General features: G+C 33.7%; 1 protein-coding gene across 1 annotated transcript; it reads right to left on the reverse strand.

Annotated features, from left to right (window-relative positions):
- Positions 1-536: 536 nt before the first annotated feature.
- LOC100376579 (protein AATF-like) lies at positions 537-27,411 on the reverse strand. Its single transcript, XM_006818746.3, has 13 exons — positions 27,266-27,411; positions 26,555-26,806; positions 25,166-25,348; positions 24,901-25,029; positions 24,647-24,784; positions 18,376-18,505; positions 15,485-15,695; positions 13,396-13,560; positions 9,472-9,549; positions 8,874-8,935; positions 8,609-8,689; positions 6,759-6,830; positions 537-665 (listed from the first exon to the last, which is right to left on the reverse strand). Exons 1-13 carry the CDS (start codon positions 27,354-27,356, stop codon positions 602-604), a joined length of 1,656 nt encoding a protein of 551 aa, XP_006818809.2. The 5' UTR covers positions 27,357-27,411; the 3' UTR covers positions 537-601.
- Positions 27,412-27,999: the final 588 nt, after the last annotated feature.

The raw sequence follows: 27,999 nt of genomic DNA on the forward strand, positions 1-27,999 counted from the left end.
GAGACGATGTGACTATACACGTGGATATGCAAAATATCCATCCAATTTCCATTAATATATAGCTTTGTAAGGCTCAGTAAATATTTTATATGAAAAAATCTGTTTAGATAATCACATCCTTAACTGAATCACCCCTACATGGAAACACTGTATTTTGAAACCTCTGTCACATGTTTGGGCAATGGGCACCTTGATACTGGTACTTTGATGACCCTGTGAGGTCACACATCCTGGTATTTAAATGACCCTGTGAGGTCACACATCCTGGTACTTTGATGACCTGTGAAATCACACATCCTGGTATTTAAATGACTAAGGTCTGGCATCCTGGTACTTTGATGACCCTGTGAGGTCACATATGGTACATTGATGTCCCTCTGAGGTCACACATCCTGGTATTTAGATGACCATGTGATGATACTGTTCATCCAAACACATCAAACAAATGAACAACGAAGTAAAAAAAAAAACCTTGGAAGATTTGTTTCCACACAGAATATACCACATATACCATAATCTCAAACAAACAAAAAAAATACTTCAGGCATTTTTTTTTTATTCAAATTATTTCAAATTTAATTTGTTAATCATCATGACTTCATTATCTGAGATCTTCTTCAACTGATGATGATTTTTTTCCAAACAATGAATGGAACAACTCAGTCCTGCAAGATGAAAATAAAACCAAACATTCAATAAATAAGTCATGCAAAACTTAACAGGGTGAATGCAAACTACGAAAGTGGCACAGTTCCATGCAACATAAACACCATGTGTAGTATACATATTTGTACGATGGCTATACACGATGTGTGAGTCATCGCACCATGTCACGTATGATATGGGTCATATACAACACAGATAAAATACATTGTTTTGTTTCTTTAATATGCGCTGCATGACTGCGACACTGCCTTCTTGCTTTACCTATGTTAATGCTAAGAAACGTTCTCCAGACAGATCTCCAGTCCTTTGGAAATTAAGTATTCTTTGTGACTTTGATCAACTCACTGAGACTTTGCTAAACAAGTGTTTTTAACATATTTAACATGAAAATGTTTCTACCATATCATTTTTTGGCATATATATAATACTCATATCAAATACTTTATAAATAACTAATCACATTAAGGTAGCGGGACTATTATTTGCATACTTGTGTTTATCTTCTAATTGTGACCAAATGACTACAAATAGACCCAGGAAAGTATATTTTTTTAGAATCGCCAGACTTCAAGCTTTACAAAGGTGTGTTTGCCATGCCCATATCTGCATTCTATGACCCGTTACTTAATCAAAGGTGAAAAATTACTTTTTCTGTAAAAAAAAAAATTACGCATTTATGCTGGCGATAAGAAGTATTTTTTTCACTTTTCCTAGTTGTTCAATAGTCTGGTAAATTGAATGTGTCTGGTCAGTTTTATGCAAGCAACGTGTTTTAAAAAATAGTGTGCTGAATTTCAATTACTGTTTTAGTCGCATTGCCCCCAACTCAAACCACAACTCGTTGGTAAATAATCGATGAAATAGTTTGTCTGAACACATTTAAGTTCCTCTCACTGTCACCTTAAAGCTGTGAAAATTTGGTGTTAATCCGACGACAATAAGTATACGTTATTTTTTGTTAAAGACCTTGTATTTTGAAAAACATAAACTCCTAGAAAACGTCCATGAAGTAACAGCAAAGATTTTCAAGCTTGTTTATCGGCACAATCAATTTGTTTTCCCATCAAGGTCTGCTTAAACATGTGTAGGGACATCCAAATGTGTAAGGCTATTGGAAACCAAAAAAATAAAGGAATGGGATAGCTATTATTGGATAAATTCGGCATATGAAAACACCAAAATCAATGATTTTTTTTTAGTGGCTGTGTGACCTTGTGTCTGACCATTCATATGCAAATGACTAATCTGTGAAACAAACAGGGGCGGAGACAAACCACCCAAATGTTTGGAAACACTCATTGTGTGTCAGATCGCTACTGATAACACATACTAACATTGCTTTGTCTTGAGTTTATCTTTGAAACTTATAGGCACACAGATTAAACCTGTGTTGTTGATTTTGGAAAACACTACTGAGGCTGCCTTGCTTCCCTTCAGAAAATCTACATTTTAACCAACTTACATGGCATTCTATGTTATGTTGACTTTATCACATGAAAGTTTATAGTGCAATTCATCAATTAATAAATAAATGTGAAAATCATAATTTTCAACACAAATAATAGTCTCGCTACCTTAAATACTATGTTACATTATTTGAAAGATAAGTGTGGCTAACACAAATTACAATTACTTTCCCCTCTGAGGATGTTTAGGGACGACGTCAAAAGAACGATGTCGGATAAAAAAACTTAATTCCTTTAGTTTTTTTCCAAACTCCCCTACCCCCCACTGAAACTTAATTGATAAATATTGGTCATGGCGTCAGACTACATTCACCATTAACCTGGAAATCTACGATTCTTGTTCCACTACACAAATCAGGCGACAAATTAAATCTTGGTAATTATAGAGCTATTGCATTAACAAGTTGTCTCTCAAAACTATTTACTGGCATAATGAATCAAAGATTGACCACATACTTGGAAGAAAATAATTTATTTACCGACATGCAGTTTGGCTTTAGGAAAGACAGGAGAACGACAGACGCAATTTTCCTGTTAAAAACAGCAGTTGAAAAAACAATTTATAATAAAAATAAAAGCAGCAGTTCTGGAAGACGGTTATACACATGTTTTGTTGACTTTAGAAAGGCTTTCGACAGCATCTGGAGGGATGCACTCTTTCTGAAGTTACAAAACAGTGGTATCACGGGGAACTTTTATGAAATAATAAAATCTATGTACAAGGATATTAAATATAAAATTAAATTGTCAGAGGGTATAACTGATGGATTTCAGTCTACCTGTGGAGTTAAGCAAGGCTGCAATTTATCACCAACTTTATTTAACATTTTTCTGAACGATCTGCCAGAATTATTTGGGGATCAAATTGATAAACCAGTTCTAATGGGCGAGAAACCTATAAATTGCATCCAATATGCAGATGACCTTGCACTTATTTCAGAAACGGAAGACGGCCTACAAAGCTGTCTGAACAAATTAAATGACTATTGTATAAATTGGAATTTAGAAGTAAACGTAAAGAAAACTAAAGTCATGGTATTTAATTGCAGCAACAGACTGATTAAAAACATGAATTTTAAAATCAACAACCAAGACATAACAGCTGTTAGCGAGTTTTGCTATTTAGGGGCAATATTTACTCCAAATGGGAAATTTAAAACAAACTTATCTATGTTAAAAAATAAATCAATGAAGGCTCTTTTCAGCATCAGACAAACAGTCTTAAACCACAAAATAATCTCACCAGCACTTAGTTTGAAAATTTTCGACCAATTAATTTCACCTATACTCATGTATGGTGCAGAAATCTGGGCCAATGAAATCACAACTGACAGTAACAGTTTAGAGCAAGTTTGCAGTCATTTTTACAGGTTTATCCTAGGAGTGAGTAAAATGACGCCAATTAGTGGTTTGAAAGCAGAACTTGGTAGGTTACCAGTAAAATTAAAAATTAATTTGGCTCAAATTAAATACTGCCATAGACTATATAGTCTGCCAGATAATCACATTTTAAAATTAGCCCTGGATGAAATGATAACAATTAATTCAAACTGGGTAAGGACTATTAATGCTACACTGGGACATGATCTAATTAAAATAAAAAATGATCACAATATGGAAAATTGGAATCAAATACTAAAAAAAGTAAAACTCAGACTATCTGAGTTTTATATTCAAAGATGGAGAGAAAAACTAAATTTCAGTGAAACCAATGAAAATAGGGGAACAAAACTGAGAACATACAAACTATTCAAAGTAAGCTATAATATGGAAAATTATTTGCAAAACATTTCAAATTTCAGCCTCAGGAAAATGCTTTCAAAATTCCGTCTGAGTGACCACAACTTAGAAATAGAATTAGGTAGAAGAACAAAGCCCAAAATAGAATTAGAAAATAGACACTGTAATAAATGTAACACTAAAGCATTAGGAGATGAAAAACATTTCCTGCTATTTTGTACTGGCTATATAGAACAAAGAAAAAAACTGTTTGATGAGTGTTCAATAAATATTTACACAATGGATGTAAATTCCATATTTAAAAAGATTATGGAGAATAATATAGCTTTAGCAAAATACTTAAAGAGCACAATTTTTAAAACCACAGAAAGTAATTAATTTATTTTTTTATTTTATTTTACTAACATTTTATTTTTATCTCTTATGTATTGTATGTATTTATGTTCCTTACCATACAAAAACCCTCTGAAGGTTTTTTAGTAGTGTAATAAAGTTATTATTATTAAATACAAATTGATAATCGGACAGTAGTATTGCATAGCAGTTGGTTGTCGGGTTGGTGTAAAAGATTTTACATTTGACGCACAGATTTACACTCGAACCAAACCATTTTTCTGTTGTTTTTTTCTTTTTCGGTTATTTCTGTCCATGATTGGATAGAAAAAAACGAACTACAAAAATCGTTTTTGTAGGATGGAAACTTTTTGAGGTCAAAATCCCCCACCCCCAAACTAAAGAAATTAAGTTTTTTATCCGACATCGATCTTTTGACGTCGTCCCTTAAGTTCATCGTGTATACCTTGTATACCTCAATGATGATTAAACAAATTTCTTCTTCACAGGCTCTCCTACTTTAGGGGAGAGTAGGAAATCAAACGGGCGGTGCACCGCAGTCATTACCGCGGTGGTGGTGGGTGCTCGCCGGTCGACCGCATTTTATGCAAATTTATGCATAGATTCATGACGCCGGCTGACTGCAGTCGTCCGCGGTGGGCTCGCACAGCAATTCACACTTATTGTCAAGACCATTAATGAACACAAAGAACTGGGAAATTAAAAGGATCACAAAGTTCTAATGAAAAATTAAACCAATTTAGCTGAGCCAAAAGCTAGAAAACTAGTCTACAATAGTTGACATTATTTTATTTGCCTGAGCCTTGGAATAAAATCACAAAACGATCCAGAAAGACGTAGAGATCAACATAATATAAAATATGATCAAATTATTTTGTGAATATATATCATGCATGGTCTCAGAAAATGTTTAGAAAGATTAATGTTTCACATAGACCAAATATAATCACGCATAAGTATAAATTCAAAGTGTTTTAATACATTGGTGAGAGGTCGAATTTACGTGAACAAGAACATGCACTAAGAAGGAAAATCAAGCCAAAGTCGAAACAGGGTGTATCATGGACTTGGTACAACATGCGCTGCGACAATTGAGTGATCGTCGACATCATTTTGGGGCACAATTGCGAAACTTGCTACGCGGCGATGCTGACATCAAGTGTGTGTTGACCGAAGTTTGACCCCAAGTCACGCACTGAACTGGCTTGTTACATTAGGAACCCTTTTCTTTCTTGGTCCGCGCATTGATTTCGTAAAATTCTTATTATATCCGGCGATACTGTAATAACACAACCTGTATCCAACTCTGTATTGGCTTTGAATATTTCAACATCGTTTACTTAGTGTGCTGCTTTTCCAATAACGCAAACATGTTTACAGTATTGCACGGGCTCTAAATATTTCAACTTTGCAATGTATTGCTTTTATAATAGTTACGCAAACTAAGTTATTTTTATTATTGTTGGGACACTAACCTGGGCTATTAAAGTTAATATGTAATATTAACCATACAATAACATACAATATCATGCGTAATGTTAACTTTTTCTATAATAAACTCGCAGCACACTTCGATCGCATTATTCACGTACATTTAGACTGAACTCTAATAACCACGCGTTTGAATTACAAAAATGTACCGACATTTAAATTCGGGCAAAACGCAAAACAATACAGTTACTTAACATTTGTTCAAAAAATCGATAAACTCTCACAAATACCATGAACGCGAAGAGTTAACTGAAAGGCAACGTTGTTTTTGACCCCCCAAAAAACACATCAATACAAGATAATGTGTGCAAGGTTAGATTTATAGAACGTACATGACTGCTTAATTCTGTGTTTTTTTTAATAATCATGTCGCACGTGAAACACAGGAGACATTTTAGTTTGTCTATTTCTTGTTTACCGATCTTGAACTTTTTGTCTGGAATGCGATACTGGCAAAGAATAAACACTAATGATACCCACCGGAAGGCTCGGCTATTTAAAACTTCGTAAATAACATTCTTTTCATGTGGTAGACTTTATTCAAGTGTAACAAACGTAAGTGAAATGTATGGACGAGTCATAATACTTGTACCTTCGAAAGTTACGACTTTTACTCTTGGAATTGGTGATAAATACATGCATAAAATACAATATTGTTTCACACAGCAAAAATTTGTATACAGCATTGGACTTGTGGATTTTTATATTAATAAAATATGTGAGCCGATAATATTATCATATGCTTAGTATTTCCATGCCAGCGATGCTCGTAACCTGCTCGATATTAAAACAGCTATTTGAAACAAAGACTCATGGAATCACAAAGGAAACTGTTAAGTATGTATTTCACACCTTTCTTACGACCGCGTTTGCAACCTGTACCGATGGCCACCGCGGTAGAGACCCCTAATTATAAGCAGTCCGCGGCTCTCCCCGGTGTACCGCGTAGAGCCGCGGTGATTACCGCGGTGAACCTCCCGTTTGATTTCCTACTCTCCCCTTAACAACATACCCCCACATTATAATTTGCCTATCCCTTACCTTGATTCATCTGCCATGTTAGATCTGTCTACTGGAGCCATAAAGCTGATCATCTTCTGATGGACATCATATCTACAAAAGTGATTAATTTAAATCAATACAACAATTTATTTACTACCCTAATTGTGCTTAGGAGCCTACAACTTTATAAAATTTTCTGCAACATACAACTATGAGCTGTTGGCTATTACGGTAAAGCGAGTGCTAAATCCCAAGGTAAATGACAATGTCTGTGTGTCTTTCATAACCATTTCACTGCCATTGTCACTTTCCATAAAACAGTCTCATCAAAATATGTTGAAAACAAATCCAAAATCAAACAATGTGATATGGACCAAGATTAAACAAAATTTTTCAGTTTCGGGATGCCAGAAATGCTTGAATTTGATGAATTTTAACATTTTAAAAATTGGATCATCAAACTAATACATAAACGTATGATGAATATATAAAGTTTGAAAATAAACAGTCAGGGTATGTCAGACATGTTGCCCCTCACAGCATTCATTAAAACAAAATGGCCACCAGTCAACCATTTTGAATCTAACCTGAAACATGCATCTGCCCCATCTTGTTAAATCTTTACAAGTCTGAACAAAATCCATCCAAGAACTGGTTCTGGAATGACAGAAATGCTTGATTTTGATTAACTTTAAGCCCAAAAATGATCACTATTTGGCAATCTTGAACCAGATTGTGACGTGCATCTATTTCCCAATATGTGACGATGTATTTGTGAAGTTTTAATATGATCAGTCCATGCATGCCTGAGCGAGACTAATAAGCAAATAACATATTTGCTCAATTGGTAGTGCATGTCTTTTATTGACAGAGGTGGGTCTATAGTCAAAATAATCCATATTTAAATGCATACAGAAAATAATATTTTTGTTTTATATAGGCTTCAATAATAGGCATTTGTTATTCTAAAACCAGCTTCTATCATGGCTGCTATCAAAGTTCAGTATATCTCGGGTGATTTTTGTCAATCATATGTTTATTTCACTATCAATCCCGCCACAGTATCAGTGTGGATTTAGATAACGAAATCGTCATATAATCAACATAATTTTTGCTGCAAATCAAATAAAAGTATAAAGTTCTAGGCAATTTCCAATCAGTGATTTTCTGTTTTCTGCGACATCTTGTGTATTCTGCCTCAAAAATTGATTTTGATTATGAATTTCTTTTTTATAGCTCAATGTCCAAACACCGATATTTGAGAGGGGAATACTGTGTTAAGATACCCATACTTCATTGAAATTGACCATCGTTAAATGTGTATAACACATTAATAAGCATGAACATACTCCCAAAGTGCTTTCATATTTGTCAAATCCCAGCAATGTTTTGATACCTTTGTTTGTCCTGGTTTTTTTTACACGGGATCTCGTGATGAAAGGAAAATTGTCTATTCAAATGACTTAAATTAATAGCTCAAATATGTATAGAGTAGATGTCTTCAAACAAAATTTCCACTTGCCAGTAGTATGAAATATTAATATGATAAACAGTGCTCTTAAGCATGGCAGTGACATATTGATTTATGAGGGAACTTTAATGTTAAAATGAAATTGATGCATGTAATAACTCACTGTGTTCAAATGTAGAACATAGAATAGGAGCATCTGTTTTTGGGATTCTCAAAACAAACATTGCTGTCAATATTTCTAGGAATAATGCAATGTTGCAAGCAAGGTTGATGAGAAGATAGTGAATTTTCCTGATCAGTTTATTTTGGATTTACTGTAATTGCATTTATTTAATTAGTCACAATTAGCATGTTTTATCCTGCTGACAGTGTAATTTGCTGTGATTTACTCTGTGACCTTCTCTCATCCACAACTGACCTTATTTTTCTTCCTTTACTTGCTCTTGTATCCACATGTTTTTTAATTTTACTTCTTAATCTCTGAATTTGTAACCATTGTCTGGAAAAAAATGACACATTTCTTTTTTACAATTCACATACTGAATTTAGAACTAACTTGACTTGATTTATCATTACTGAAGTTTGAGGGCGGAAAATAATTTTTTTCTTTGGAAAATGCAAATGACAACAGAAAGTTTACATGTAACATCCTGCTACATTGATATGATTCAATATACACTCACCTTCCCATTGCAATTGGATCTGATGAACCCATGGTACGTTTTTCAATCAACTCTCTCAGAAGCTGAAACAAAAATATTAAATTTGATTCTACAAAATTATTTAACCAATAAAGGAAAGTAAATAAAGGAAAGTTAGGGAATTACTGCATTCAAGAAAGTATGAAAAAATAGAATTTTTTAGTGAATACATTTTTTAACTTTTATAAAAGCTTTCTGAGTAGCTGTCCAGGTATAGCCTTTCCACTATCAGACTTTCTCACCCAAATTATTCAGTGCTTTTTCTTATATCTTCAGTATTTCTGGAAATAAACCATAATTTTGGAGCCAACAGACAAAAATTGAGTATATTTTCAGTTTTTACTCAAATAATTTGGCTATTTTAGCCCCAATCTTCTGAAGGAAAGTGCATACTATAAATGGGACTATTTCATGAATGAAAAGGGGAACTGGTGGTGAAGAGATTAGAAACTAAAAATAAATGTGACTGTAGACAGATGTTTCACCACCTGTTGCTTCTTGTAAAAAAAATCCAAAATTTTTTTCTCATTAATTTTGATCAAAAGTTATGGAAAAATACTGAAGAATTTAAAATGTTTACCTGGTGATAAAAGTCGTCATCATCAAAAATCTCTTCGTCATAGTTTTTAAGATGTGAATCAGTAGTTGGAAGTACTTCCTGTTGAAACAACATAGAAAACTATGATTTAAAAACAAATGTATTTTGTAAATGTATTTGGAAAATCAACAATTGTACAGAGGTGGGGGTGGTCGGTTTTAGGGTGTCTGGCTATAAGAATCTCATCTGTTTAGAAATTAGAGATGTAAAATTATTTTTTAGGATGTGGGCAATATGTGCTAGCTTATGGAATTATTGTTAATTTATATTTTTATTCAGATTTTATTTATTTTATATACAATGAACAAGTCATGCCATTATGTAGCAGTGAACTATGCTCACAAAAAGAACCAGTGACTAGTGGCTTTGGAAATGAACTTGAATGAGCAAATTATGACAAAAATTACAGTATTTAACATGAATTAGAGTAACCTTCAAATTGTATATGACACATAAATTACAATTTGACAACAACCTTCATAAAAATTGCTGAATTCAACAATCAACGGTGTGGCTACAGCACTAATAACAATGTGCTTATGGCAGTATAGAACTTGGGTCAGAGAAGAGAGTGACTGATCACACTGTAAGATGTAATAATTTATGGTTGCTATGGTTACAATTAATATATAATAAATAACATTCATAAAATTTCATTTATTTTTGCTGATTACTAACTTTCACCCAACACAGCTGCTACAGCTGAAATGTTAATTCAATATTTATTGAAATTACTAATTTTGGTTAATTTGATGTATTTATTGGGCATAAATTGCAATATTTTATGTAATGTGGATTATGTGCTGTTCTAAATGTAGTAAAACATGTATGACCTAAATAGTAAATGAATTTTATGAATAAAGTATCATGGTTTGACAAACATGTGAGAACTGGGCTGTCAAAAATGTGAGAACTGGTGGGAAACCATGTTGAAATGAAAAACATCAAGTTATTTAAACTACAAGACAAAATGACACCCTGACTCATTCTGACAGTTTTACATCTGTATCCATAACAACTGTTTTACAACCACACCCACACGGTATTTATGTTATGACTGATTTTAGCAGTATACAGATGGCATTAGGCTATGAGGAAAGACATGTTATCAGGTGTGTGCAATAACCAATTGTCAAATCTTTGTTGGCTGTCCTATGAGCTGTCAACATTGAATAAAAAATATTTCACCTCCTGTCTACTTTTTGTCTTTTTGTTCAGTATGAATCAACACCTGCAATTGTATGTATATAACAACTGTACCAGTCATAATATTGATTAGTGAGCAACATGTTGACATGACGACTATCACATGATCAGTGCATCAACTCATCAACGTGTCCAGCAGTCAATTCAACAATCACCACATGACTTTGAAATTCTATGGGTCAACACATTTTGTGTTTTACAAAATAAAATGCTCTGCTTTGCTGAAAAAAGCTTGTGAAAGAGAAGATAATACAAACAAGAGTGACACAAATTACAAATTCAATGCGTAAAACAAAGTGAAAATGTTCCAAAGTTTCAAAGAATTTGGTTCAGCTAATTTGTTATTGAAACACAGACAAGGCAAACATGCATCTTACTTTGTGTACCGTAAAATCTGTATTAGAAACCGCATCCCTAATAGAAGTCGCACCCATTCTTTTTAAACAATTGGGAACCAAAAAATCATCATTTCCCATATGTGTAGATGCTTTAATAGAAGCCGCACCCCCTCTATTGGATTGTACCATTTTAATAGAAGCTGCGGTTTCTAATACAGATTTTACAGTAGATACTAGTAGGCATCCAAAAAACAATTAAGGATGCTGTACACGTTTTTGGTATTGATTTTCTAAACTGATATTTTCATATAAAATATTTACTGAACAACACAAAGCTATATATTGATGGAAAGCTTATTTCACACTGGATATGAAATCGACAAGATATTGTGTGTATGGACGTGTATAGTCACGTGATCTCTGTGTAAACACAGAAAGCCATTTTCGGTAAAAAATAATTGAACCAATGAATAAACAAATTTAGTGGAACATTGGCAACAAAACAGTTTTTCAGACGACGCTCACCACCATTCCGTGTTAATTGAGATATATATCTACATGATAGTTGGAGAAGAAATAATAATTTAGCTATCTTGAAAAAACAATGCGATCTGGTTCTTTCCGGTATTCAGAAATTAGAATGTAATTTCGAAACAAATAGGAAAATAGAAAAATCCCAGCGCAGCTTGAGAGGAAACATATCGAAGAGTGTCTGTGCGAAAAATTAGTATAATGCGTCCACTAAAACTCGATATCAAAGGCCTGCAGTTGCCGTGAATCGCTGTTTTGTTTAACCGAGAAAATGGCAAAAACAACTTAGCAGCAACGTATCGTCGGATAACTCAAAATCCGTTTGTCCCATGGATCAAAACAAGCTCATAATGAATAGTCATGGTGTCTGTCTGTCATAATCACGCAGATGTGTGGATATGCGTGGTTGCAATTGGTTATAAAGTACGAAATTATGCTCCCGAATCCAATAGGAAACACTGTTTCACGGCGTGACAAAGCCGCGCCAAAATGACATCATGATTTACATATTCATTAATACGTTGTGGGAGGAGACACTCCTTTTCTGGAAGACTCATTACCATACATTGCCCTCCATGGAAGGTCATTCTCTTGCTCAGCTGCTGAACCAATAACCGTGGCTGAACGCACCACCAGAGTCAACTACATGTAGTTTTCTTTCCAAGATTTTTTTTTTACTGCGCGAGATGTCTCGACGAAGATCTGTATTATCTGATTTGAATGGCAATGAGGGGGAGAGAAGTCACAGCGAACGCTGAACTGAATCGGGAGATGCGATCGCTTAGGTTTAAAGTTGTCTGTCGATCGGGCGGTGAATTTTCAGTTTGTTTACTCCGTTATTATTTTGTTGATTTGTAAAATAACCTGTTCGCCATAAATCGTGTTTTCCGTTTTTTAGTTCCCAAAACTGTTGTGACAAAATTAGTGTGATGATTCTTTATCCATCTTCAATGCGTAATACATAGTACCGGAACAACTGCTGGCGGGGACTACTGCCGGTATCTTACATTCAGTTCACTTTCTATATCATGTTTAACAAATCTAACTTCATTGAATCTGTCAAATTATTTATTGAGAATGTGAAGATTAAGAAAAATAAAACAGGTAAAACAAGGATGCTCACACACACGCTTTTACAGCTGCTTGACTCGTGCTTTACGTGTAGCCATGGTGTAGCCAAGTCCGGGCCCATGTGTTTCACTTCCGACTCATTGTGGTCGGAGTCCATGACACGTAATTTGGTCACGAAAACTAAGTCTGCCATGTGCTCAAATTTTCTACCTTCTGTTTATACCTCCATGGTCTGATCATGATTAAATTTTCATAATAATCGCTTTACATACTGTCGACGTTCTTCTCCAAATTTCCTTGCATTCGTTTTCTTTCGTCACTGTCATAGTCGACCCCAGGACGGTTTCATAGTCGACTGCTTGAAGAGCGAGAAATTCAACGAAATTAAATTTGCGGACGATCGTAAATGGAATGCGTGTAACTTGTACCTCGGACTACTAATACTTGTAATACTAGTCTGAGCTTGTACTGAATGCAAGAGACTGTTTATATTTGCTATGGGTGGTGACTATTATGCAAATTATCTGTCTATTATGTCTTTGGCTGATTAATTAAAACATGGCTTTCAAAACAATGACATGTGCTTTTGTTTTTAATTAACAAAAATTGATTTTTACACCCTATAAAAACATCCAATTCACTTGTTTTCCTACTGAGTGTTTGCTCCTTGTAGTCCAGCATTGAAAAATACAAAAAAGTAGAATTTTGGGTTTCAAAGCAAAAAAAGGTGTACAGCATCCTTAATGAAACAAAAACTTACCTCTTCATTGGCTTCTTCTTTTTCATTTTCCTCTTCCACTGTCTCAGGTTTACCAAGTACTTTATAAACTGATCTTTTCAATTGCGTTCTCTTAACTAATCTTTCTTTATCACTCAGGATGTGCTTGATTTGAGTAATCGCTGAACGGTCAAATGAACTAAATGCCTAGAATTCAACAAAGTACATCATATCACATTAGTTGCAAGGTAAAAGACAATTTTTATTCCAAGGAGGCATGAGGGTACTTAGACTGGTGCAGTCGAGGCGATTAATTTGTTTTTATAGTTTATACTGGTTCATTCTGCATGGCCCTCTATCGACACTGCAGGAACCCGGATAATTATGTTAATGAGTGTTCTAATTGACAATTATCTAAACCAATTACAATGTCTCTTCAACTGACCTCTGACCGAGAAGACGTCAGCTGATTGTAGCAGCCGTTTTTTTTTAATTCTACGACTAGTACGAGTTACTTTTTTACACATTGTGATGAATTAGAAACGACGACTGCGACAAACTCAAATTTCAACGTGCCGCCATGTTGGGTCTGCAGTGTGACCTTTACCATGTTGACCTCATTATGCATGTATTTCCACGCCCACCTCAATATAATATGTGCATTCATGAATATTTAATAGCAATGAAATCCCTGCAGAATAAACTAGTCGGGGCTAACCCCTCCATTTCAGGAATTTTTTAATTTTATTTTTTAACAAAAACAAATTAATCGTCCCGACTGCACCAGTCTATGGGGTACTGTAAGCACATTATTAATACACTGGTTTTTAATTTTAGTAAAATCAACTAAATTAAATCCATGTGAACATGTAAAATAAAAGTCATTAATAAACCCATTAAAATTGCTCAATACATCAAAGTAGTGAAATTAAATGCCAGTGAAAATAAATGGTTTTATGTTATATAAAATAATTGGCAAAGTAAGGAGGAAACATGTGTGTAGATCTTTTTTTTTCAAACTTAATATTTCAATTATTGTAAAGCTGGTTTTCTTACAATACATCACAAAAGTAATTTTTTTGCTTATTTTTATCTCTTTTTATTTCTAATTTGATAAATACATGCAATAATTAGCCATATGAATTTTTGGTACCAAATGAATATTCCATGTTATGATCGAAGACTAAAAAGCAAGAAAAAAAAATTTTGTTTTTCCAGTAACCCTACCTACCCACAAACAAATGAACTAAAAATTATTTATATTTTATGCAAATAAGCTTGGGTCATTCCACCAATGTTGTCTTATTTTATATTCTATGCAAATAAGCTTGGGTCATTCCACCAATGTTGTCTTATTTTATATTTTATGCAAATAAGCTTGGGTCATTCCACCAATGTTGTCTTATTTTATATTCTATGCAAATAAGCTTGGGTCATTCCACCAATGTTGTCTTATTTTATATTTTATGCAAATAAGCTTGGGTCATTCCACCAATGTTGTCTTATTTTATATTTTATGCAAATAAGCTTGGGTCATTCCACCAATGTTGTCTTATTTTATATTTTATGCAAATAAGCTTGGGTCATTCCACCAATGTTGTCTTATTTTATATTTTATACAAATAAGCTTGGGTCATTCCACCAATGTTGTCTTATTTTATATTCTATGCAAATAAGCTTGGGTCATTCCACCAATATTGTCTTATTTTATATTTTATGCAAATAAGCTTGGGTCATTCCACCAATGTTGTCTTATTTTATTTCATGTACTTCCTTCTATGTAGTGAATGACTAACACTTAGTTGAATTAATAAAATAGATTATGAAACTTACTAAGATGTCATTTTTCACATCTGTAGATAAACCATGATTATGTTCTCACAAAAACTTAAGCATACAACTCATTGACAAAAATAAAGTTATATAAAAATCCCTACGCACTTACCAAAATTGTGTAATCTTGCATATAAATGTAAAACACTTAGACATCTGAAAATTAAAATTTTGTTCAAATAAAAACTAATTTCACGCTATTTGTTATTATGTAACCTGACATATTGACATTTGACCTGACATACTCATTTGGTGCAACAGAGGTCATTTTGGCCAAGTATTAAATCAATTTGCATACCTTACTGTTGAATTTTCCGGAAACTAATTTAGTTTTGTTGTTCCATTTCTGTATCGTATTATTCTGATATTTTTGGAAGTCTTTATGTCGTTTTGAAATGAACTCGTCATAATCTGTAATATCCAGCTTGCGTTTCCTGTTTACTTGAGACGTCTGTGGTTTTCTTTCCTGTTCCTCATCCCCACTTTCATCACTGGTTATTTCTTCATTACTGTAAGTAGTAAGTAGCAAGTAGTTAATTTTATTAAGTTTCACAACAATTGTCATAAGTATATTTGCAAATAATTAATAAATCCACAGTGTTGTTTTTATTTTCAGTTTAAAAACATAACACGCCTATTAAAACAAGCAGCCTCTCGGCTGAGATAGCTCCGCTGTTAGCAATGCACATTTCAATTAAAGAACAGAAGATATCATTAGAAAATGAACAATATGCATAGTATCAATGCTATGGGACTTGCTGTTTTCAACAAGAATTCAAAAATATAATTTTTCACCATAAACGATTGTGGTTTTTAACAAGAAGTCGAAAATATCACTTTTTACAAAAATGACAAAAATATTCATCAAAATTAGAGAATTGAAGATATCATCATGAAATGAACAAATTTGAGAGTGGTCCACATGTAGTACATATATATGTAATATCAAAGCAATTGGACTTGCGCTTTTTAACAAGAAGTTGAAAATATCACTTTTTACCAAAAATGTCAAAAATATTCACCAAAATTAGAAAATTAAAGATATCATTACAAAATGAACAACTCTGAGAGAGGTCCACATGTAGTACCTATATATGTAATATCAAAGCAATTGGACTTGCGGTTTTTAACAAGAAGTTTAAAATATCACTTTTTACCAAAAATGACAAAAATATTCACCAAAATTAGAGAATTAAAGATATCATTACAAAATGAACAAATCTGAGAGAGGACCACATGTAGTATCTATATACGTAATATCAAAGCAATTGGACTTGCGGTTTTTAACAAGAAGTCGAAAATATAATTTTTTACCAAAAATAACAAAAATATTCACCAAAATTAGAAAATTGATGATATCATTACAAAATTAACAAGTCTGAGAGAGGTCCACATGTAGTACCTATATATGTAATATCAAAGCAATTGGACTTGCGGTTTTTAACAAGAAGTCGAAAATTTAATTTTTTACCAAAAATGACAAAAATATTCACCAAAATTAGAGAATTGAAGATATCATCATGAAATGAACAAATCTGAGAGAGGTCTACCCAAGGTACATATACACCAAGTATCAAAGCATTCAGGCTTGTAGTTTTCAAGAAGAAGTCGAAAAAGTAAAACATTGACACGGACGACGACGACGGACGACGACGACGGACAATCACTCATATGATAAGCTCCGCTCGACAAAGTCGACAGCGGAGCTAAAAATGTCAAGTTTTATCCCATATATCTTGGCAGTGCAGTGTATTAATTTTCTATATCTCCATACAATGTAATAAAAATAATATTTTGAGATTTAGGTGATTTTACACAATATTTCTTGAACTATTATAAAGAATTATATTGATTTGAATCTTTCTGGTAGTTTCAGATGTCGGATAAAATGAGTGTGTGATATAAAGCTGCGTGTGTGAAAGACCTCATTTCAAATTCTCCTAACCTCAACTTCTCCGCACATATAAATTTGTTCCAGGCATGCCTTGCAGAAATTTGTCACGAATTGTGCAACCCAAAATTACTAATTGTGTTACCAATGCATCCCCATACCATAAATATACTGATGACTCCAAAAATAACAACATTTGACATTTCATAATGACAATAGGGTAAACTAACAGTAATTGGTGTGCATGGGGATCGGTAATATAAATGAGCTGGAACACAATTTTACAAACTACTATCTTTGCATTAATTTTTAGCCTTGAGAAGCTGGGAAATGGATACATAGAATAAACAGGATATCAAATTTGTAACACTACAATATCATATTTATTAAACATATGTAAAAATTTGTATTTGTTCCGAGACTTTTAATTGTAAGTTCATCATGATTATTTCATACAAACTCTGAAAGCAATTTTTTGTTGGGACACAAGCAACTTTGGACTACCCTAATTGGCCAGTTACTAAAAACTTGATATCATTATCAGCTATTCACAGAGATAAGCAATTTGTACATCTACCAGTCATGGACAAGTGGAAAAGCCTTAATTTTGACCTTTGTTAAGTTACTGTATTTGTTCTATCAGTAAGGCCATGGCTTCAGCAAACGACAGAGGTGTGTCAACAAATAAAATAAGTAATTTTTTTAAAGAATTATTTTTTTAAACACGTTTCTGTTTTAGATGCACTTCTAATACGGGACTAAGAATTCTAGAACTATGCTACATATACATTTATAGCACGTTGCAAATCTAAACATAAATTCATAGCGCATATCAACAATAGTACAGTATTGACAAAAAGTATAAATCATGCTAAAGTAACCTGTACAGTTCTAGTTATGTATCACATGACAAACAGGATTATTTTTACACACATCCTGTTTCAAGATATTACTGAAGCATTACCGGTATTCCAGGTATCATAAGTGACATATTGCCATAGTACACTGCCAAAATTTTTTATTAATATTTAACTAAATGGTAAATGGACATAATTTCCCACTGACTACAGATCTTAGGACAAATGCTTGAAAGAAATTAAGAATATGTAAAAAGTTACGCGACTTTGCGAAAAAGAGACATTTAACTTTTGTCAATCAAAAGTTCATTATCCACAGTTTTCCTCTCAACACTTTCTAAAATTTTGGATAAACTTGTACTTGTAATCATCATAGTGGTTATCAGATCACAAACTTTAATAATTTCTACAATATCTACTCTTAGTCTTCATGGTACTTACCTATCATTATTTTGTGTTTCTGTTTGTTTTTTGTTTCCTCCAACCACATGTGCAGTCTCCGGGTTTTGCAGTAGTAATTCCTGCTGCAGTTCTAATAGTTTTGTCAGAAGTGTTTTTAATTCTTTCCTTGCTGAAAATCAATCACAAATAAATGTACACAACTGCAGTGGATGAAAACAGAAAGAAGTTTTTTAAAAATTTAAGAGCTACAATTTTCTCCCCAAAAATGTTGGTACAACATTATACGGTCGTCGACCTCCGTCCGTCTAGGAAGACGATGGGTTGTGCCATTATGTGGTTGAACTTGAGCAGCGTCTGTGGTGGCTGTAGAGCCCAATCCTTGAGTGACAGTCCCTGTCACAATCCCCGCAGATGAAAACTGAGTTGTCAAGTGAGCTATAGATTCTTTACTGCTCAGTCGCTTCTGTCACTGTCTTTCATTTTTAGATATTACTACAGTATATAATTTTTGACCAAATCATTCAAATTTTTCAATTTTTACAATCACCTACAGAGAGTTTTATTTCTACGAATATATTTATGCCACTCGACAATTTTATGCTTTTCATTGATTGGTCGATGTGTCACAGTGGTACAATAGTACTGCTTTCATTGATTGGTCGATGTGTCACAGTGGTACAATAGTACTGCTTTCATTGATTGGTCGATGTGTCACAGTGGTACAATAGTACTGCTTTCATTGATTGGTCGATGTGTCACAGTGGTACAATAGTACTGCTTTCATTGATTGGTCGATGTGTCACAGTGGTACAATAGTACTGCTTTCATTGATTGGTCGATGTGTCACAGTGGTACAATAGTACTGCTTTCATTGATTGGTCGATGTGTCACAGTGGTACAATAGTACTGCTTTCATTGATTGGTCGATGTGTCACAGTGGTACAATAGTACTGCTTTCATTGATTGGTCGATGTGTCACAGTGGTACAATAGTACTGCTTTCAAAGAAGCCCACCAAAACATTGTCATGTTGGTGTTTGATTTTCGAACACAATGCTGTCAATACCACAAAGTGATTTCCTTTGTTTATTTTACTTTGCCTGGCAAATGGCAGGACAGTCAGCTTTGTTAGTAACACCATGACAGTAACACCTTTGTTATCACCCATAACACCCATCATCCTGCAATGGAATTTTTTGTTTGTAACCTTTTTTTCACCTTTTTCCTTAAGTTTATGAAAAGATCATTATCAGCTATCGGTAGCCTCAAAGTATACAGGGAAAGACAATAGCCAGGCATGTCTTAATCAGAATCAGACAAAACCAGCACAAACGTTGAGATGGACTGAAGGTGAAGTTGGCTGGTTGCCAATGATCAGATTTCCTTGAATTTTGCAATATGGTTTCATGTCATGTCACAAAACCCAAGTATTTGTTCACTAAACAACTTGTTGCATAAGACACATGTCACGCTAATTATCATTGGTTTCTATGGTAAAAAGCTCCCATCTGTATGGTGTATGGTGAAAAGTGGTTATAAGATGCTTATAGCTTTCAGGAATTATTTGGTAGTGCTGATTTAAACTTTATTTTTCATGAAAAACAAACATTTTTATAGAAATTGGTCCAAAAAAATTATAATTTATTGTATTTTTATTAAAAAAAGTTGCAGACTATAAACAGGACTATTTTGTGAATTTGTGATAGAAAGATGGAACTGACGGGGAAAAGGTTAAAGATGACAACTTTCTGTATATTTCACAATTTTGTGTTTACTATTAGTAATTTAAGCACTAGATCAGGTTGTTGTTCTCATTACTATATAAGCTGACCATATTTTATTCACCATATATGGTCATGTTATCCACTATGGTGCACATTTCTTAGTTTCAATAGTCTGCCCTCTACTGACAACAATAGGAAATGCAGAATTTGATTTGCCAGTATAACATGTGTAACATTTCAGTATTACGGGTAGTATTAATACACTAGCATATATGTGTTAGATTTTTGTTCAAATAGGTTTATGATTTTTTTCTGCCCAGGGAAACAGCTGACCACGGGAGCCAAACCTACAATCTCTGATGTTGATCAGATACAATAACCATTATGCCACACATCAGTTTACAAATGCATGGTAAGTTTTGAGCACTGCACACATAGAATCAGGGACATCCACCGTTGGTGGCGCTGTACAATTTTAAAATCATTGGTGGCTCACACAAATATCTTTCTAGTATAAAAAGCAAAAATCTAGTGAATAGTTTGGTATGATAGGAAGCGTGTAAAGTCTTCTAACTACCACAACAGACATACTGAAAGTCACGGCCAAAAATATGTGGTTGTAGTGTTTTATGATCAATGCTTTTGATTAATAATTGGACGTAAAAATAATATTCGTGGCATATGCCTACGTCATAACCTCATTATCGTTATTAGAATATTTTATCTGTACCACGACAGGTCAGCACAATACAAAATCTTGGGGGCGGATATCCGAATATTTCTAGGTTAAGACACAGGTTTATGATCTGCAGTCAATCTGCAGTCGCAAACTGTGGTCCTGAATGTTATGCCAAAAGCTTGCTTTATTGTCTGATGCAATCAACCCCCACACAATATGATAAATGGATAGCCGCTATATGCAGAAACAATTTAGAAGGCTCACACTGGAGCCCACTGAAATCAACTACTATGTGTATGTACGTTTTATTCCCAGTGATTATTTATAAATTATGTATTTTTGAAATTCTAGTGAAATGCCTGTTCTCTAAATTAAAAAATCAAAGAAAGCTTAGAAAGAACTCCCATGTGCTGAGAGTATTGGAGACACATTAAATATAATTTGAAATTACTTAGCTGAAAACTAATTATGCAAATCAGAAAATTAATATGACCAGATTTGAGTGTAAAACTAATGAGGTCTGCGCAATGTAACAGAAAATCTATGTCTCCAAGTTTAATTGAAATGTGATTAGAACCAAAAAATTATGAATTATTATGCTTATTAGGGAATTAATATGAACAGATTTTTACCCCAAACTAATTAGGTTTGTACATTGTCCTAGAGCATCTTTATAATTAGTACCGTGAAAACTCCAAAATTTCGACCCCTCTAAAAATTCGATCGCCTATTTATTTGCCGGGTTTCGGTATTTTATTTACCTCCAAATTTTCGATTCCACTAAAAATTGCCGACTCATTCTTATTCGAAAATTGTGACCAGTTTTAGTTTTCCCACAAACGAAAAAAAAAACGATGTGAGCGTTCAAACGGGACCTTCCTCGAAGGCATGAATCCGGGTTTCTGATTGACTGAGAGATTTTTATTTTATTGGTAACGAAAATATATTCTAAATAAACGAAGTTTGAAATAAAAACGAACACAAAAATCTCGGCATGCTGCGTTTCTGAATTGTTGATTATTACTGTACTCAGTAGTGATTATAATAATGTACACAAAATAAATTTGTTGAATGGTTATGAAATACAAATAAAAGTCAACTTAGTTTCATCGTAAGCGAATGATTCCGGTCTCGTATAAACGTTTGATGCTGTAGGATATCCGCCATGTTCTCTTAGGTCAAATAGGTCAAATCGCTAATTAACCAATCAAAAAGCTGGATGATGCCAACGTGTTCAAATTACCATAGCTTATTTAAATATGTTAATGTTATTGAACGCAATGCGGAAGAGATTGGTGTTGTAGTACGATGTTTTGGCTTGGATTTTGATGCGAAAACGGCATGATTTTTTTTAAATAAAAAAATTAGTTGTTTTTAAAAAATAAACTGGTCATCTGAAGAATAATTTAACATTGTTCACAGTGATAACAGCTCATTCTCGAAAGGAATCTTACCCGCTCACGCTAGTCACGATAAAAATCATACACGTGTACTCTTGACGTCAATGACTACGGTAAAACTTAGACTCTATTTTAGCCGGCAGGATTGATTGAAATGTCCGAAAAATGACGCCAAAATACACCTTAAAAGTCTCATTTTATTTTCTTAAATCCCATTTTATTTTTTAATCCAAGGGCGAATTTACGGCAGAATTTGGTCCCTCAAATAAGGGACACGTGAGCTTTGATTCTAACCGGATACATTGCACTGGGTCGGGGAGATAGTTTGCTAAACTTCCATGCATCTTTTGTCCAATGGGTACCTGTACTTCGAACATTCGCAAGTTTTTCTAGGTAGTGCGAGACAGCTTTGTCTTTTGACCTATTAGTTTTGTGCTGACCTCTTCTCCGCGTCTTGATGTTTTGTTTTGCTTGTCATAATACTCACTGATTGATGACTTTGTTTAGATTTTGAGTTGCAACTCGGCCACGACCTTTGCTTTTACCGTGAAACATGAGGAAGTTTACGTCAATTGACGGACATTGCATTTTTTTTAAACTAATGAAGCACACTGTCTATCATCCCCATTTTTTCATTTGCTGATTTCTATTCTGAAAAATTCGACCGTCCGAAAATGCACCTTAATTTTGACTCTAAAAACACGTCACATATCTAACACCAATTATTTAAAACCGGTCGAAATTTTGGAGTTTTTACGGTACTTTAGATATCAGTGTGAAAGCTTAAAATTGGTTAATTATGCAAATTAGGTAATTAATATGTACAGATTTTAACCCGCAATTATTCAGGTCTATTGTCCTACAGCATCCATGTACATTCATTGATATGTGATGTATAGTACCTGAGATATCAGTGTGAAAGTTGGTTAATTATGCAAATTAGGTGATTAATATGCACAAATATTTACCGGAAACTAATTGGGTCTGCATAATTCTAGATTCATTGAAATGTGATGATTAGTACTTTAGATATCAGTAGAAAAGCTGAAAATTAATTATGCAAATTAGGTAATTAATATGCACAATTATTTACCCTAAAACTAATCAGGTCTCTGCATAGTCCTAAAGGATCTATGTACCAAGTTTCATTGAAATGCGATGATTAGTACTTGAGATACCCGTGGAAAAGCTGAAAATTAACTAATTATGCAAATTAGGTGATTAATATGCACAAATATTTATCGAAAACAATCAATCTCTGCATAGTCCTTGAGTATGTAAGTACCAAGTTTCATTGAAATGTAATGCTAACTACTTATATCAAATGCTGAAAATTAATTAATTATGCAAATTAGGTAATTAATATGTACTGATATTACCATAAAAACTATCAGGTCTGTGCAGTGTCGTATGACATCTATGTACCAAGTTTCATTGAAATGTGATGATTAGTACTTGAGATATCAGTGGAAAAACCGAAAATTGACTAATCATTATGCAAATTAGGTAATTAGTGTCCACGGATTATTACCAAAAACTAATCAAAACCTAGCATTAGTTCAGAGCATCTATGTACCAAGTTTCATCAAAATCCAATGAGTGGTTGTTTAGATATCAGTGGAACAGTCATGGAACCACTAAAAAATAGCTAATTATCATGCAAATTAGGTAATTAATATGCACGGATTTTTACCAAAAATTAATCAAATCTGCGCATATGTTCAGAGCATCTATGTACCAAGTTTCATCAAAATCCAATGAGTGGTTCTTTAGATATCAGTGGAACAGTCATAGAACAGCTAAAAATTAGCTAATTATCATGCAAATTAGGTAATTAACGAGCATGGATTTTTACCAAAACCTAATCAAATCTGCGCATTGGCCCAGAGCATCTATGCACCAAGTTTCATCAAAAACCGATGTATGGTTCTTGAGATAGCAGTGGAACAGTCGGACACACATACACACACACACACATACACACACACACACATACACACATACACACACACATACAGACACACTAACTGCAAAGACTCCCATTTTGTGCTTCGCACATGGGAGTCAAAAAGTTGATGTTGAAAATCAATTTTGAAAACCAATGAACTTTGTTTTCAATGAATGCTCTCACTACTAAAGTCTAGCAACAACTGTAATATTATTTTAATATTTACTAAGATGTTGTATTTCTTACTAACAGAAATATATTGTACACTTTTCAGTTCCAAATAATTCATTTCCATTGTATTATTTCACTAACAGTTTACAAATCAAGCATATATTTTCCATGATTACTACCACTTCTTTTTCCTTTTTCCAGTGATTTCTACTTCTAGTTGCCATAATACTGGATAAGAGTCCATAATTAGGTGGAAAACAGTTACTTGGCATTTTGCATGCAGTGATACTCAAGTGGGCAGCCATGCATCTCTGGCAAACAACTCATTGAAAGCTTGCACTTTGGTTGAAAACCATCTATATGAAATGTTAAAAACAAATTGATATTACCTTTTTTGTTGGCATCCCGGTACTCCTGACCTCCAGCTGTCATGAATTGTTGATGTGTATCATGTTGTGGCAACTGATTGATAGAGACAAGAGCTTTTTGCAGACGGATCCTACCTTCCAATAAACTATCCCATAATACTATCATACAACAACAAAAAAGAACAATATTAGCAGCTTTTATTGAAAAATGACACGTACAGAGGATTGAGACCACCACCACCACCAAATGTTAGAAATGACTCCATGATTCTTACAAAGTTGGTCTTTTGCAGCTTTCCCTTTTGCTACTTCTTCTGTGACATCAGTTTTTGAAATACTTTTCACATCGTTGATGTCATCATCCATGTCAGTTTCATCTTCTGTTTCAATGGAATCAGAATTATCTAAGAAAATAAAAAGTTGACATAAAGAAAAGCTAAAACTTCATTTTGAATTTAGAATTAAATATTATTTGAAATATTTCCAGTATTTATGAAAAGAATAACAGAATTTTAAGAAATTTCAAACACTGCTACCTACCATTTTCTTCTGATTCGTCTCCAGACTGATCTTCTTCATCAAAATCATCATCAGCAAATCGACTGAAATCACCGTCAAATTTAAACTTCTGTTTGCTTCCTTCAACATCTGTGATTTTAGCATCATCTTCAATGATGTCATCACTATCAGTGTACTTGTCATCATCCATATCACTATCATTCTCTGAAATGTTTGAAGATCAGGCATTAATGAGACATACAGCCTGCATTTAAGAAACAAGACACACTTCTCAGAGTATATTAATTATTTTGTCCTGTATATCACAGTCTATAGAGGGACTGTGTGTATATAGTGTATTCCTTCAACTATTGTATATTTAATGATACTATAATTGTACTTTTAGGCCAATGGCCTTTAGTATAGAATAAACATATTATTATTATTATTATTTTCTTAGCTCAATGATGTCTTTTCTGACTTTCATACATTAATAGTTGTAGTCATATGAACACTATTTTTCATTGTACAAGATACAAGTGCAGAGTATACAGTTTTGAGGGAAAACTTTGTTATTGTTTGGGGTTGGTAAGAGGTCTGTATATTTCAAGACTTTTGGTTAAGTTTTGGATAGGTGTAATGTATCCACACAAGAAACACAAGATCAAAGCAGTAACAGGTTTATTTTGATTACGGAGCTTACAAACATGGTGGGCATCTCCAGGCGCAGATGACACTCGTTAAGGGGGCGTCTCAAATGACTAACTATGATAAGGTCAAGAGTTATCTTACAAATACAATGAAAAGTGAATATACAACAATAGGTTTGAAATATTTTAAATATAATAATTATTTACCAGCATAATATTCATATTGGCATATGATATACTAACAATCCAATGGGGGTAACATAAAGCCAATTGCTAAAACATTTGGTCGTATTTATTGTTTTTGCATGGGAAATCACTTGCTATGAACGCCTCATTACACGAAGGACAAAGACCACTTTTCAGGGGTATTCAAAACCAAAATCACCATCCAATGGAAGAGCCATCAACAGCCCCACAGTTGGATGACGATTTTTAAGATGGCTGCCCCATATAGTAAGTATCGGTAAATTAATCATTAATTTTATTATCACTTGTACACCAGCTGACTGTGCAGTAAATTTGTTACTTGACTGTTACAAATTATAATGTCTGCCAAAACCTGATTCTTGTAGTGTAGTGTAGTGTAGTGTAGTGTAATGTAGTGTAGTGTAGTGTAGTGTAGTGTAGTGTAGTGTAGTGTCGACAAATAAACATCTCAACCTGCTTGTCAAATCATAACCTTTACAGAAGATGGTCTACGAGAAAATCAATGAAATTAATATTTGAATGAATGAATGATGGAATTTTTGTAAAACTGCATTGTAATATTCAGTCAATTCACCTTCACTTTCTTCCTCCTTAATTTCATCACCATCATCATCATCATCATCGTCGTCGTTGTCTTCATCATCATCATCGTCGTCGTCGTCATCATCATCATCTTTGTGGAGTGATTTTCTAGAGACAGTCCTACCAGCATATTTCTTATCATGGTCTGAGAGTAAGGCAGCTGTTCTCCTCCTCAATGAACTCACTTGGACTGGAACATTTATCTCATCATCACTAAACTCATCAATAACTTTGGCAGCAGTTTCTACAAATAACATTGAGGAGACAAAGAGAGAATTATCTAAACTTTATATCAAGGCTATTTATTGTTGAATACTACATTGAATTTCCAGAAAAAAAATCCAGATGTATCAGGACACATGGTCTAAAACCATTGAAACACCTTTGATCATGTTTACCAAAGGCCAAGACTAAAGCAGTCTTGTTTATTTTGATTGAGTCCTACCTCCCCACACCACCACCCCTAGCCCACATTCCCAGACACCCCAGTCCACAGGGGTGAGGGAACTTCAAGAAACTTAAGGGTTAGCTTGAAAACAGAAATGTTATTAAATCAGGTCTAGACCATAGGTCCACTAAGTCATCATCAGTCCAACCCACGTGTACACAGAGAACAGCTGAGACGAAAACATAATACCAGTTACATCTCAATCTACGCCCTTCATTGCTGCAAAGTGTCAGACAACTACACAATATCACTTACCATTATCACCAAACTCTTCCGGATCATTAAACTCCGGCTGAGGATTGCTCAGTCGAGCTATTTCTTCGGCCAAACTTAGTTTCTTCGGCATTTTACGAAGCGTACATAAACCAAATACTTTGAAAGTTATTGCTTAATTTTCAGTCTCATCTTCGTCTCGTTAATATAAATTTAATAATAATGTAATCTCAAATATATATTAATATAGATTTTTTTGTTATTAGCCGAATCTGAAATATTAATTAGCTGTAGCCAATGATTCTTGCACCCGAGATGGAACGACTGGGTAGGCTTCGAATGCAGGTTTTCTTCTTAAACGAAAGTTAAGCAGTTACCATCAATAGATGGCGGTATAATTTCGGTGGTTTCGTTTTTTGCTGGTGAATGAATGAATCATTAAAAATTCCATCAATGATTGTCTGTAATGGCTGTACTCTTTATAAGATTCAAGTCTTGTATATCTTAAATTATCAAATAATAGTAAAATAAGAAATAATGAAAATTCTTCCTGGGCCAAGCTTCCCGTGAATGATATATAGTGTATTTTCGTAAGCTGTAATCAATTGTTTTTATTTTCGTAATAATGTAATTTAAATAAATAAAACACGTAACTTCGTAGACATGGGCAAGGTGTAAAATGTAATCAGCTATTTTATTCATCCGTAATTTGTACAAATATATTAATTTTTGTAAGCGTATAAAACATTTTCCAAATTAAATGATGTGTAATTTCC

Source organism: Saccoglossus kowalevskii, chromosome 7 (genome assembly GCF_978046115.1).
Source record: "Saccoglossus kowalevskii chromosome 7, keSacKowa6.1, whole genome shotgun sequence".
NCBI lineage: Eukaryota > Metazoa > Hemichordata > Enteropneusta > Harrimaniidae > Saccoglossus > Saccoglossus kowalevskii.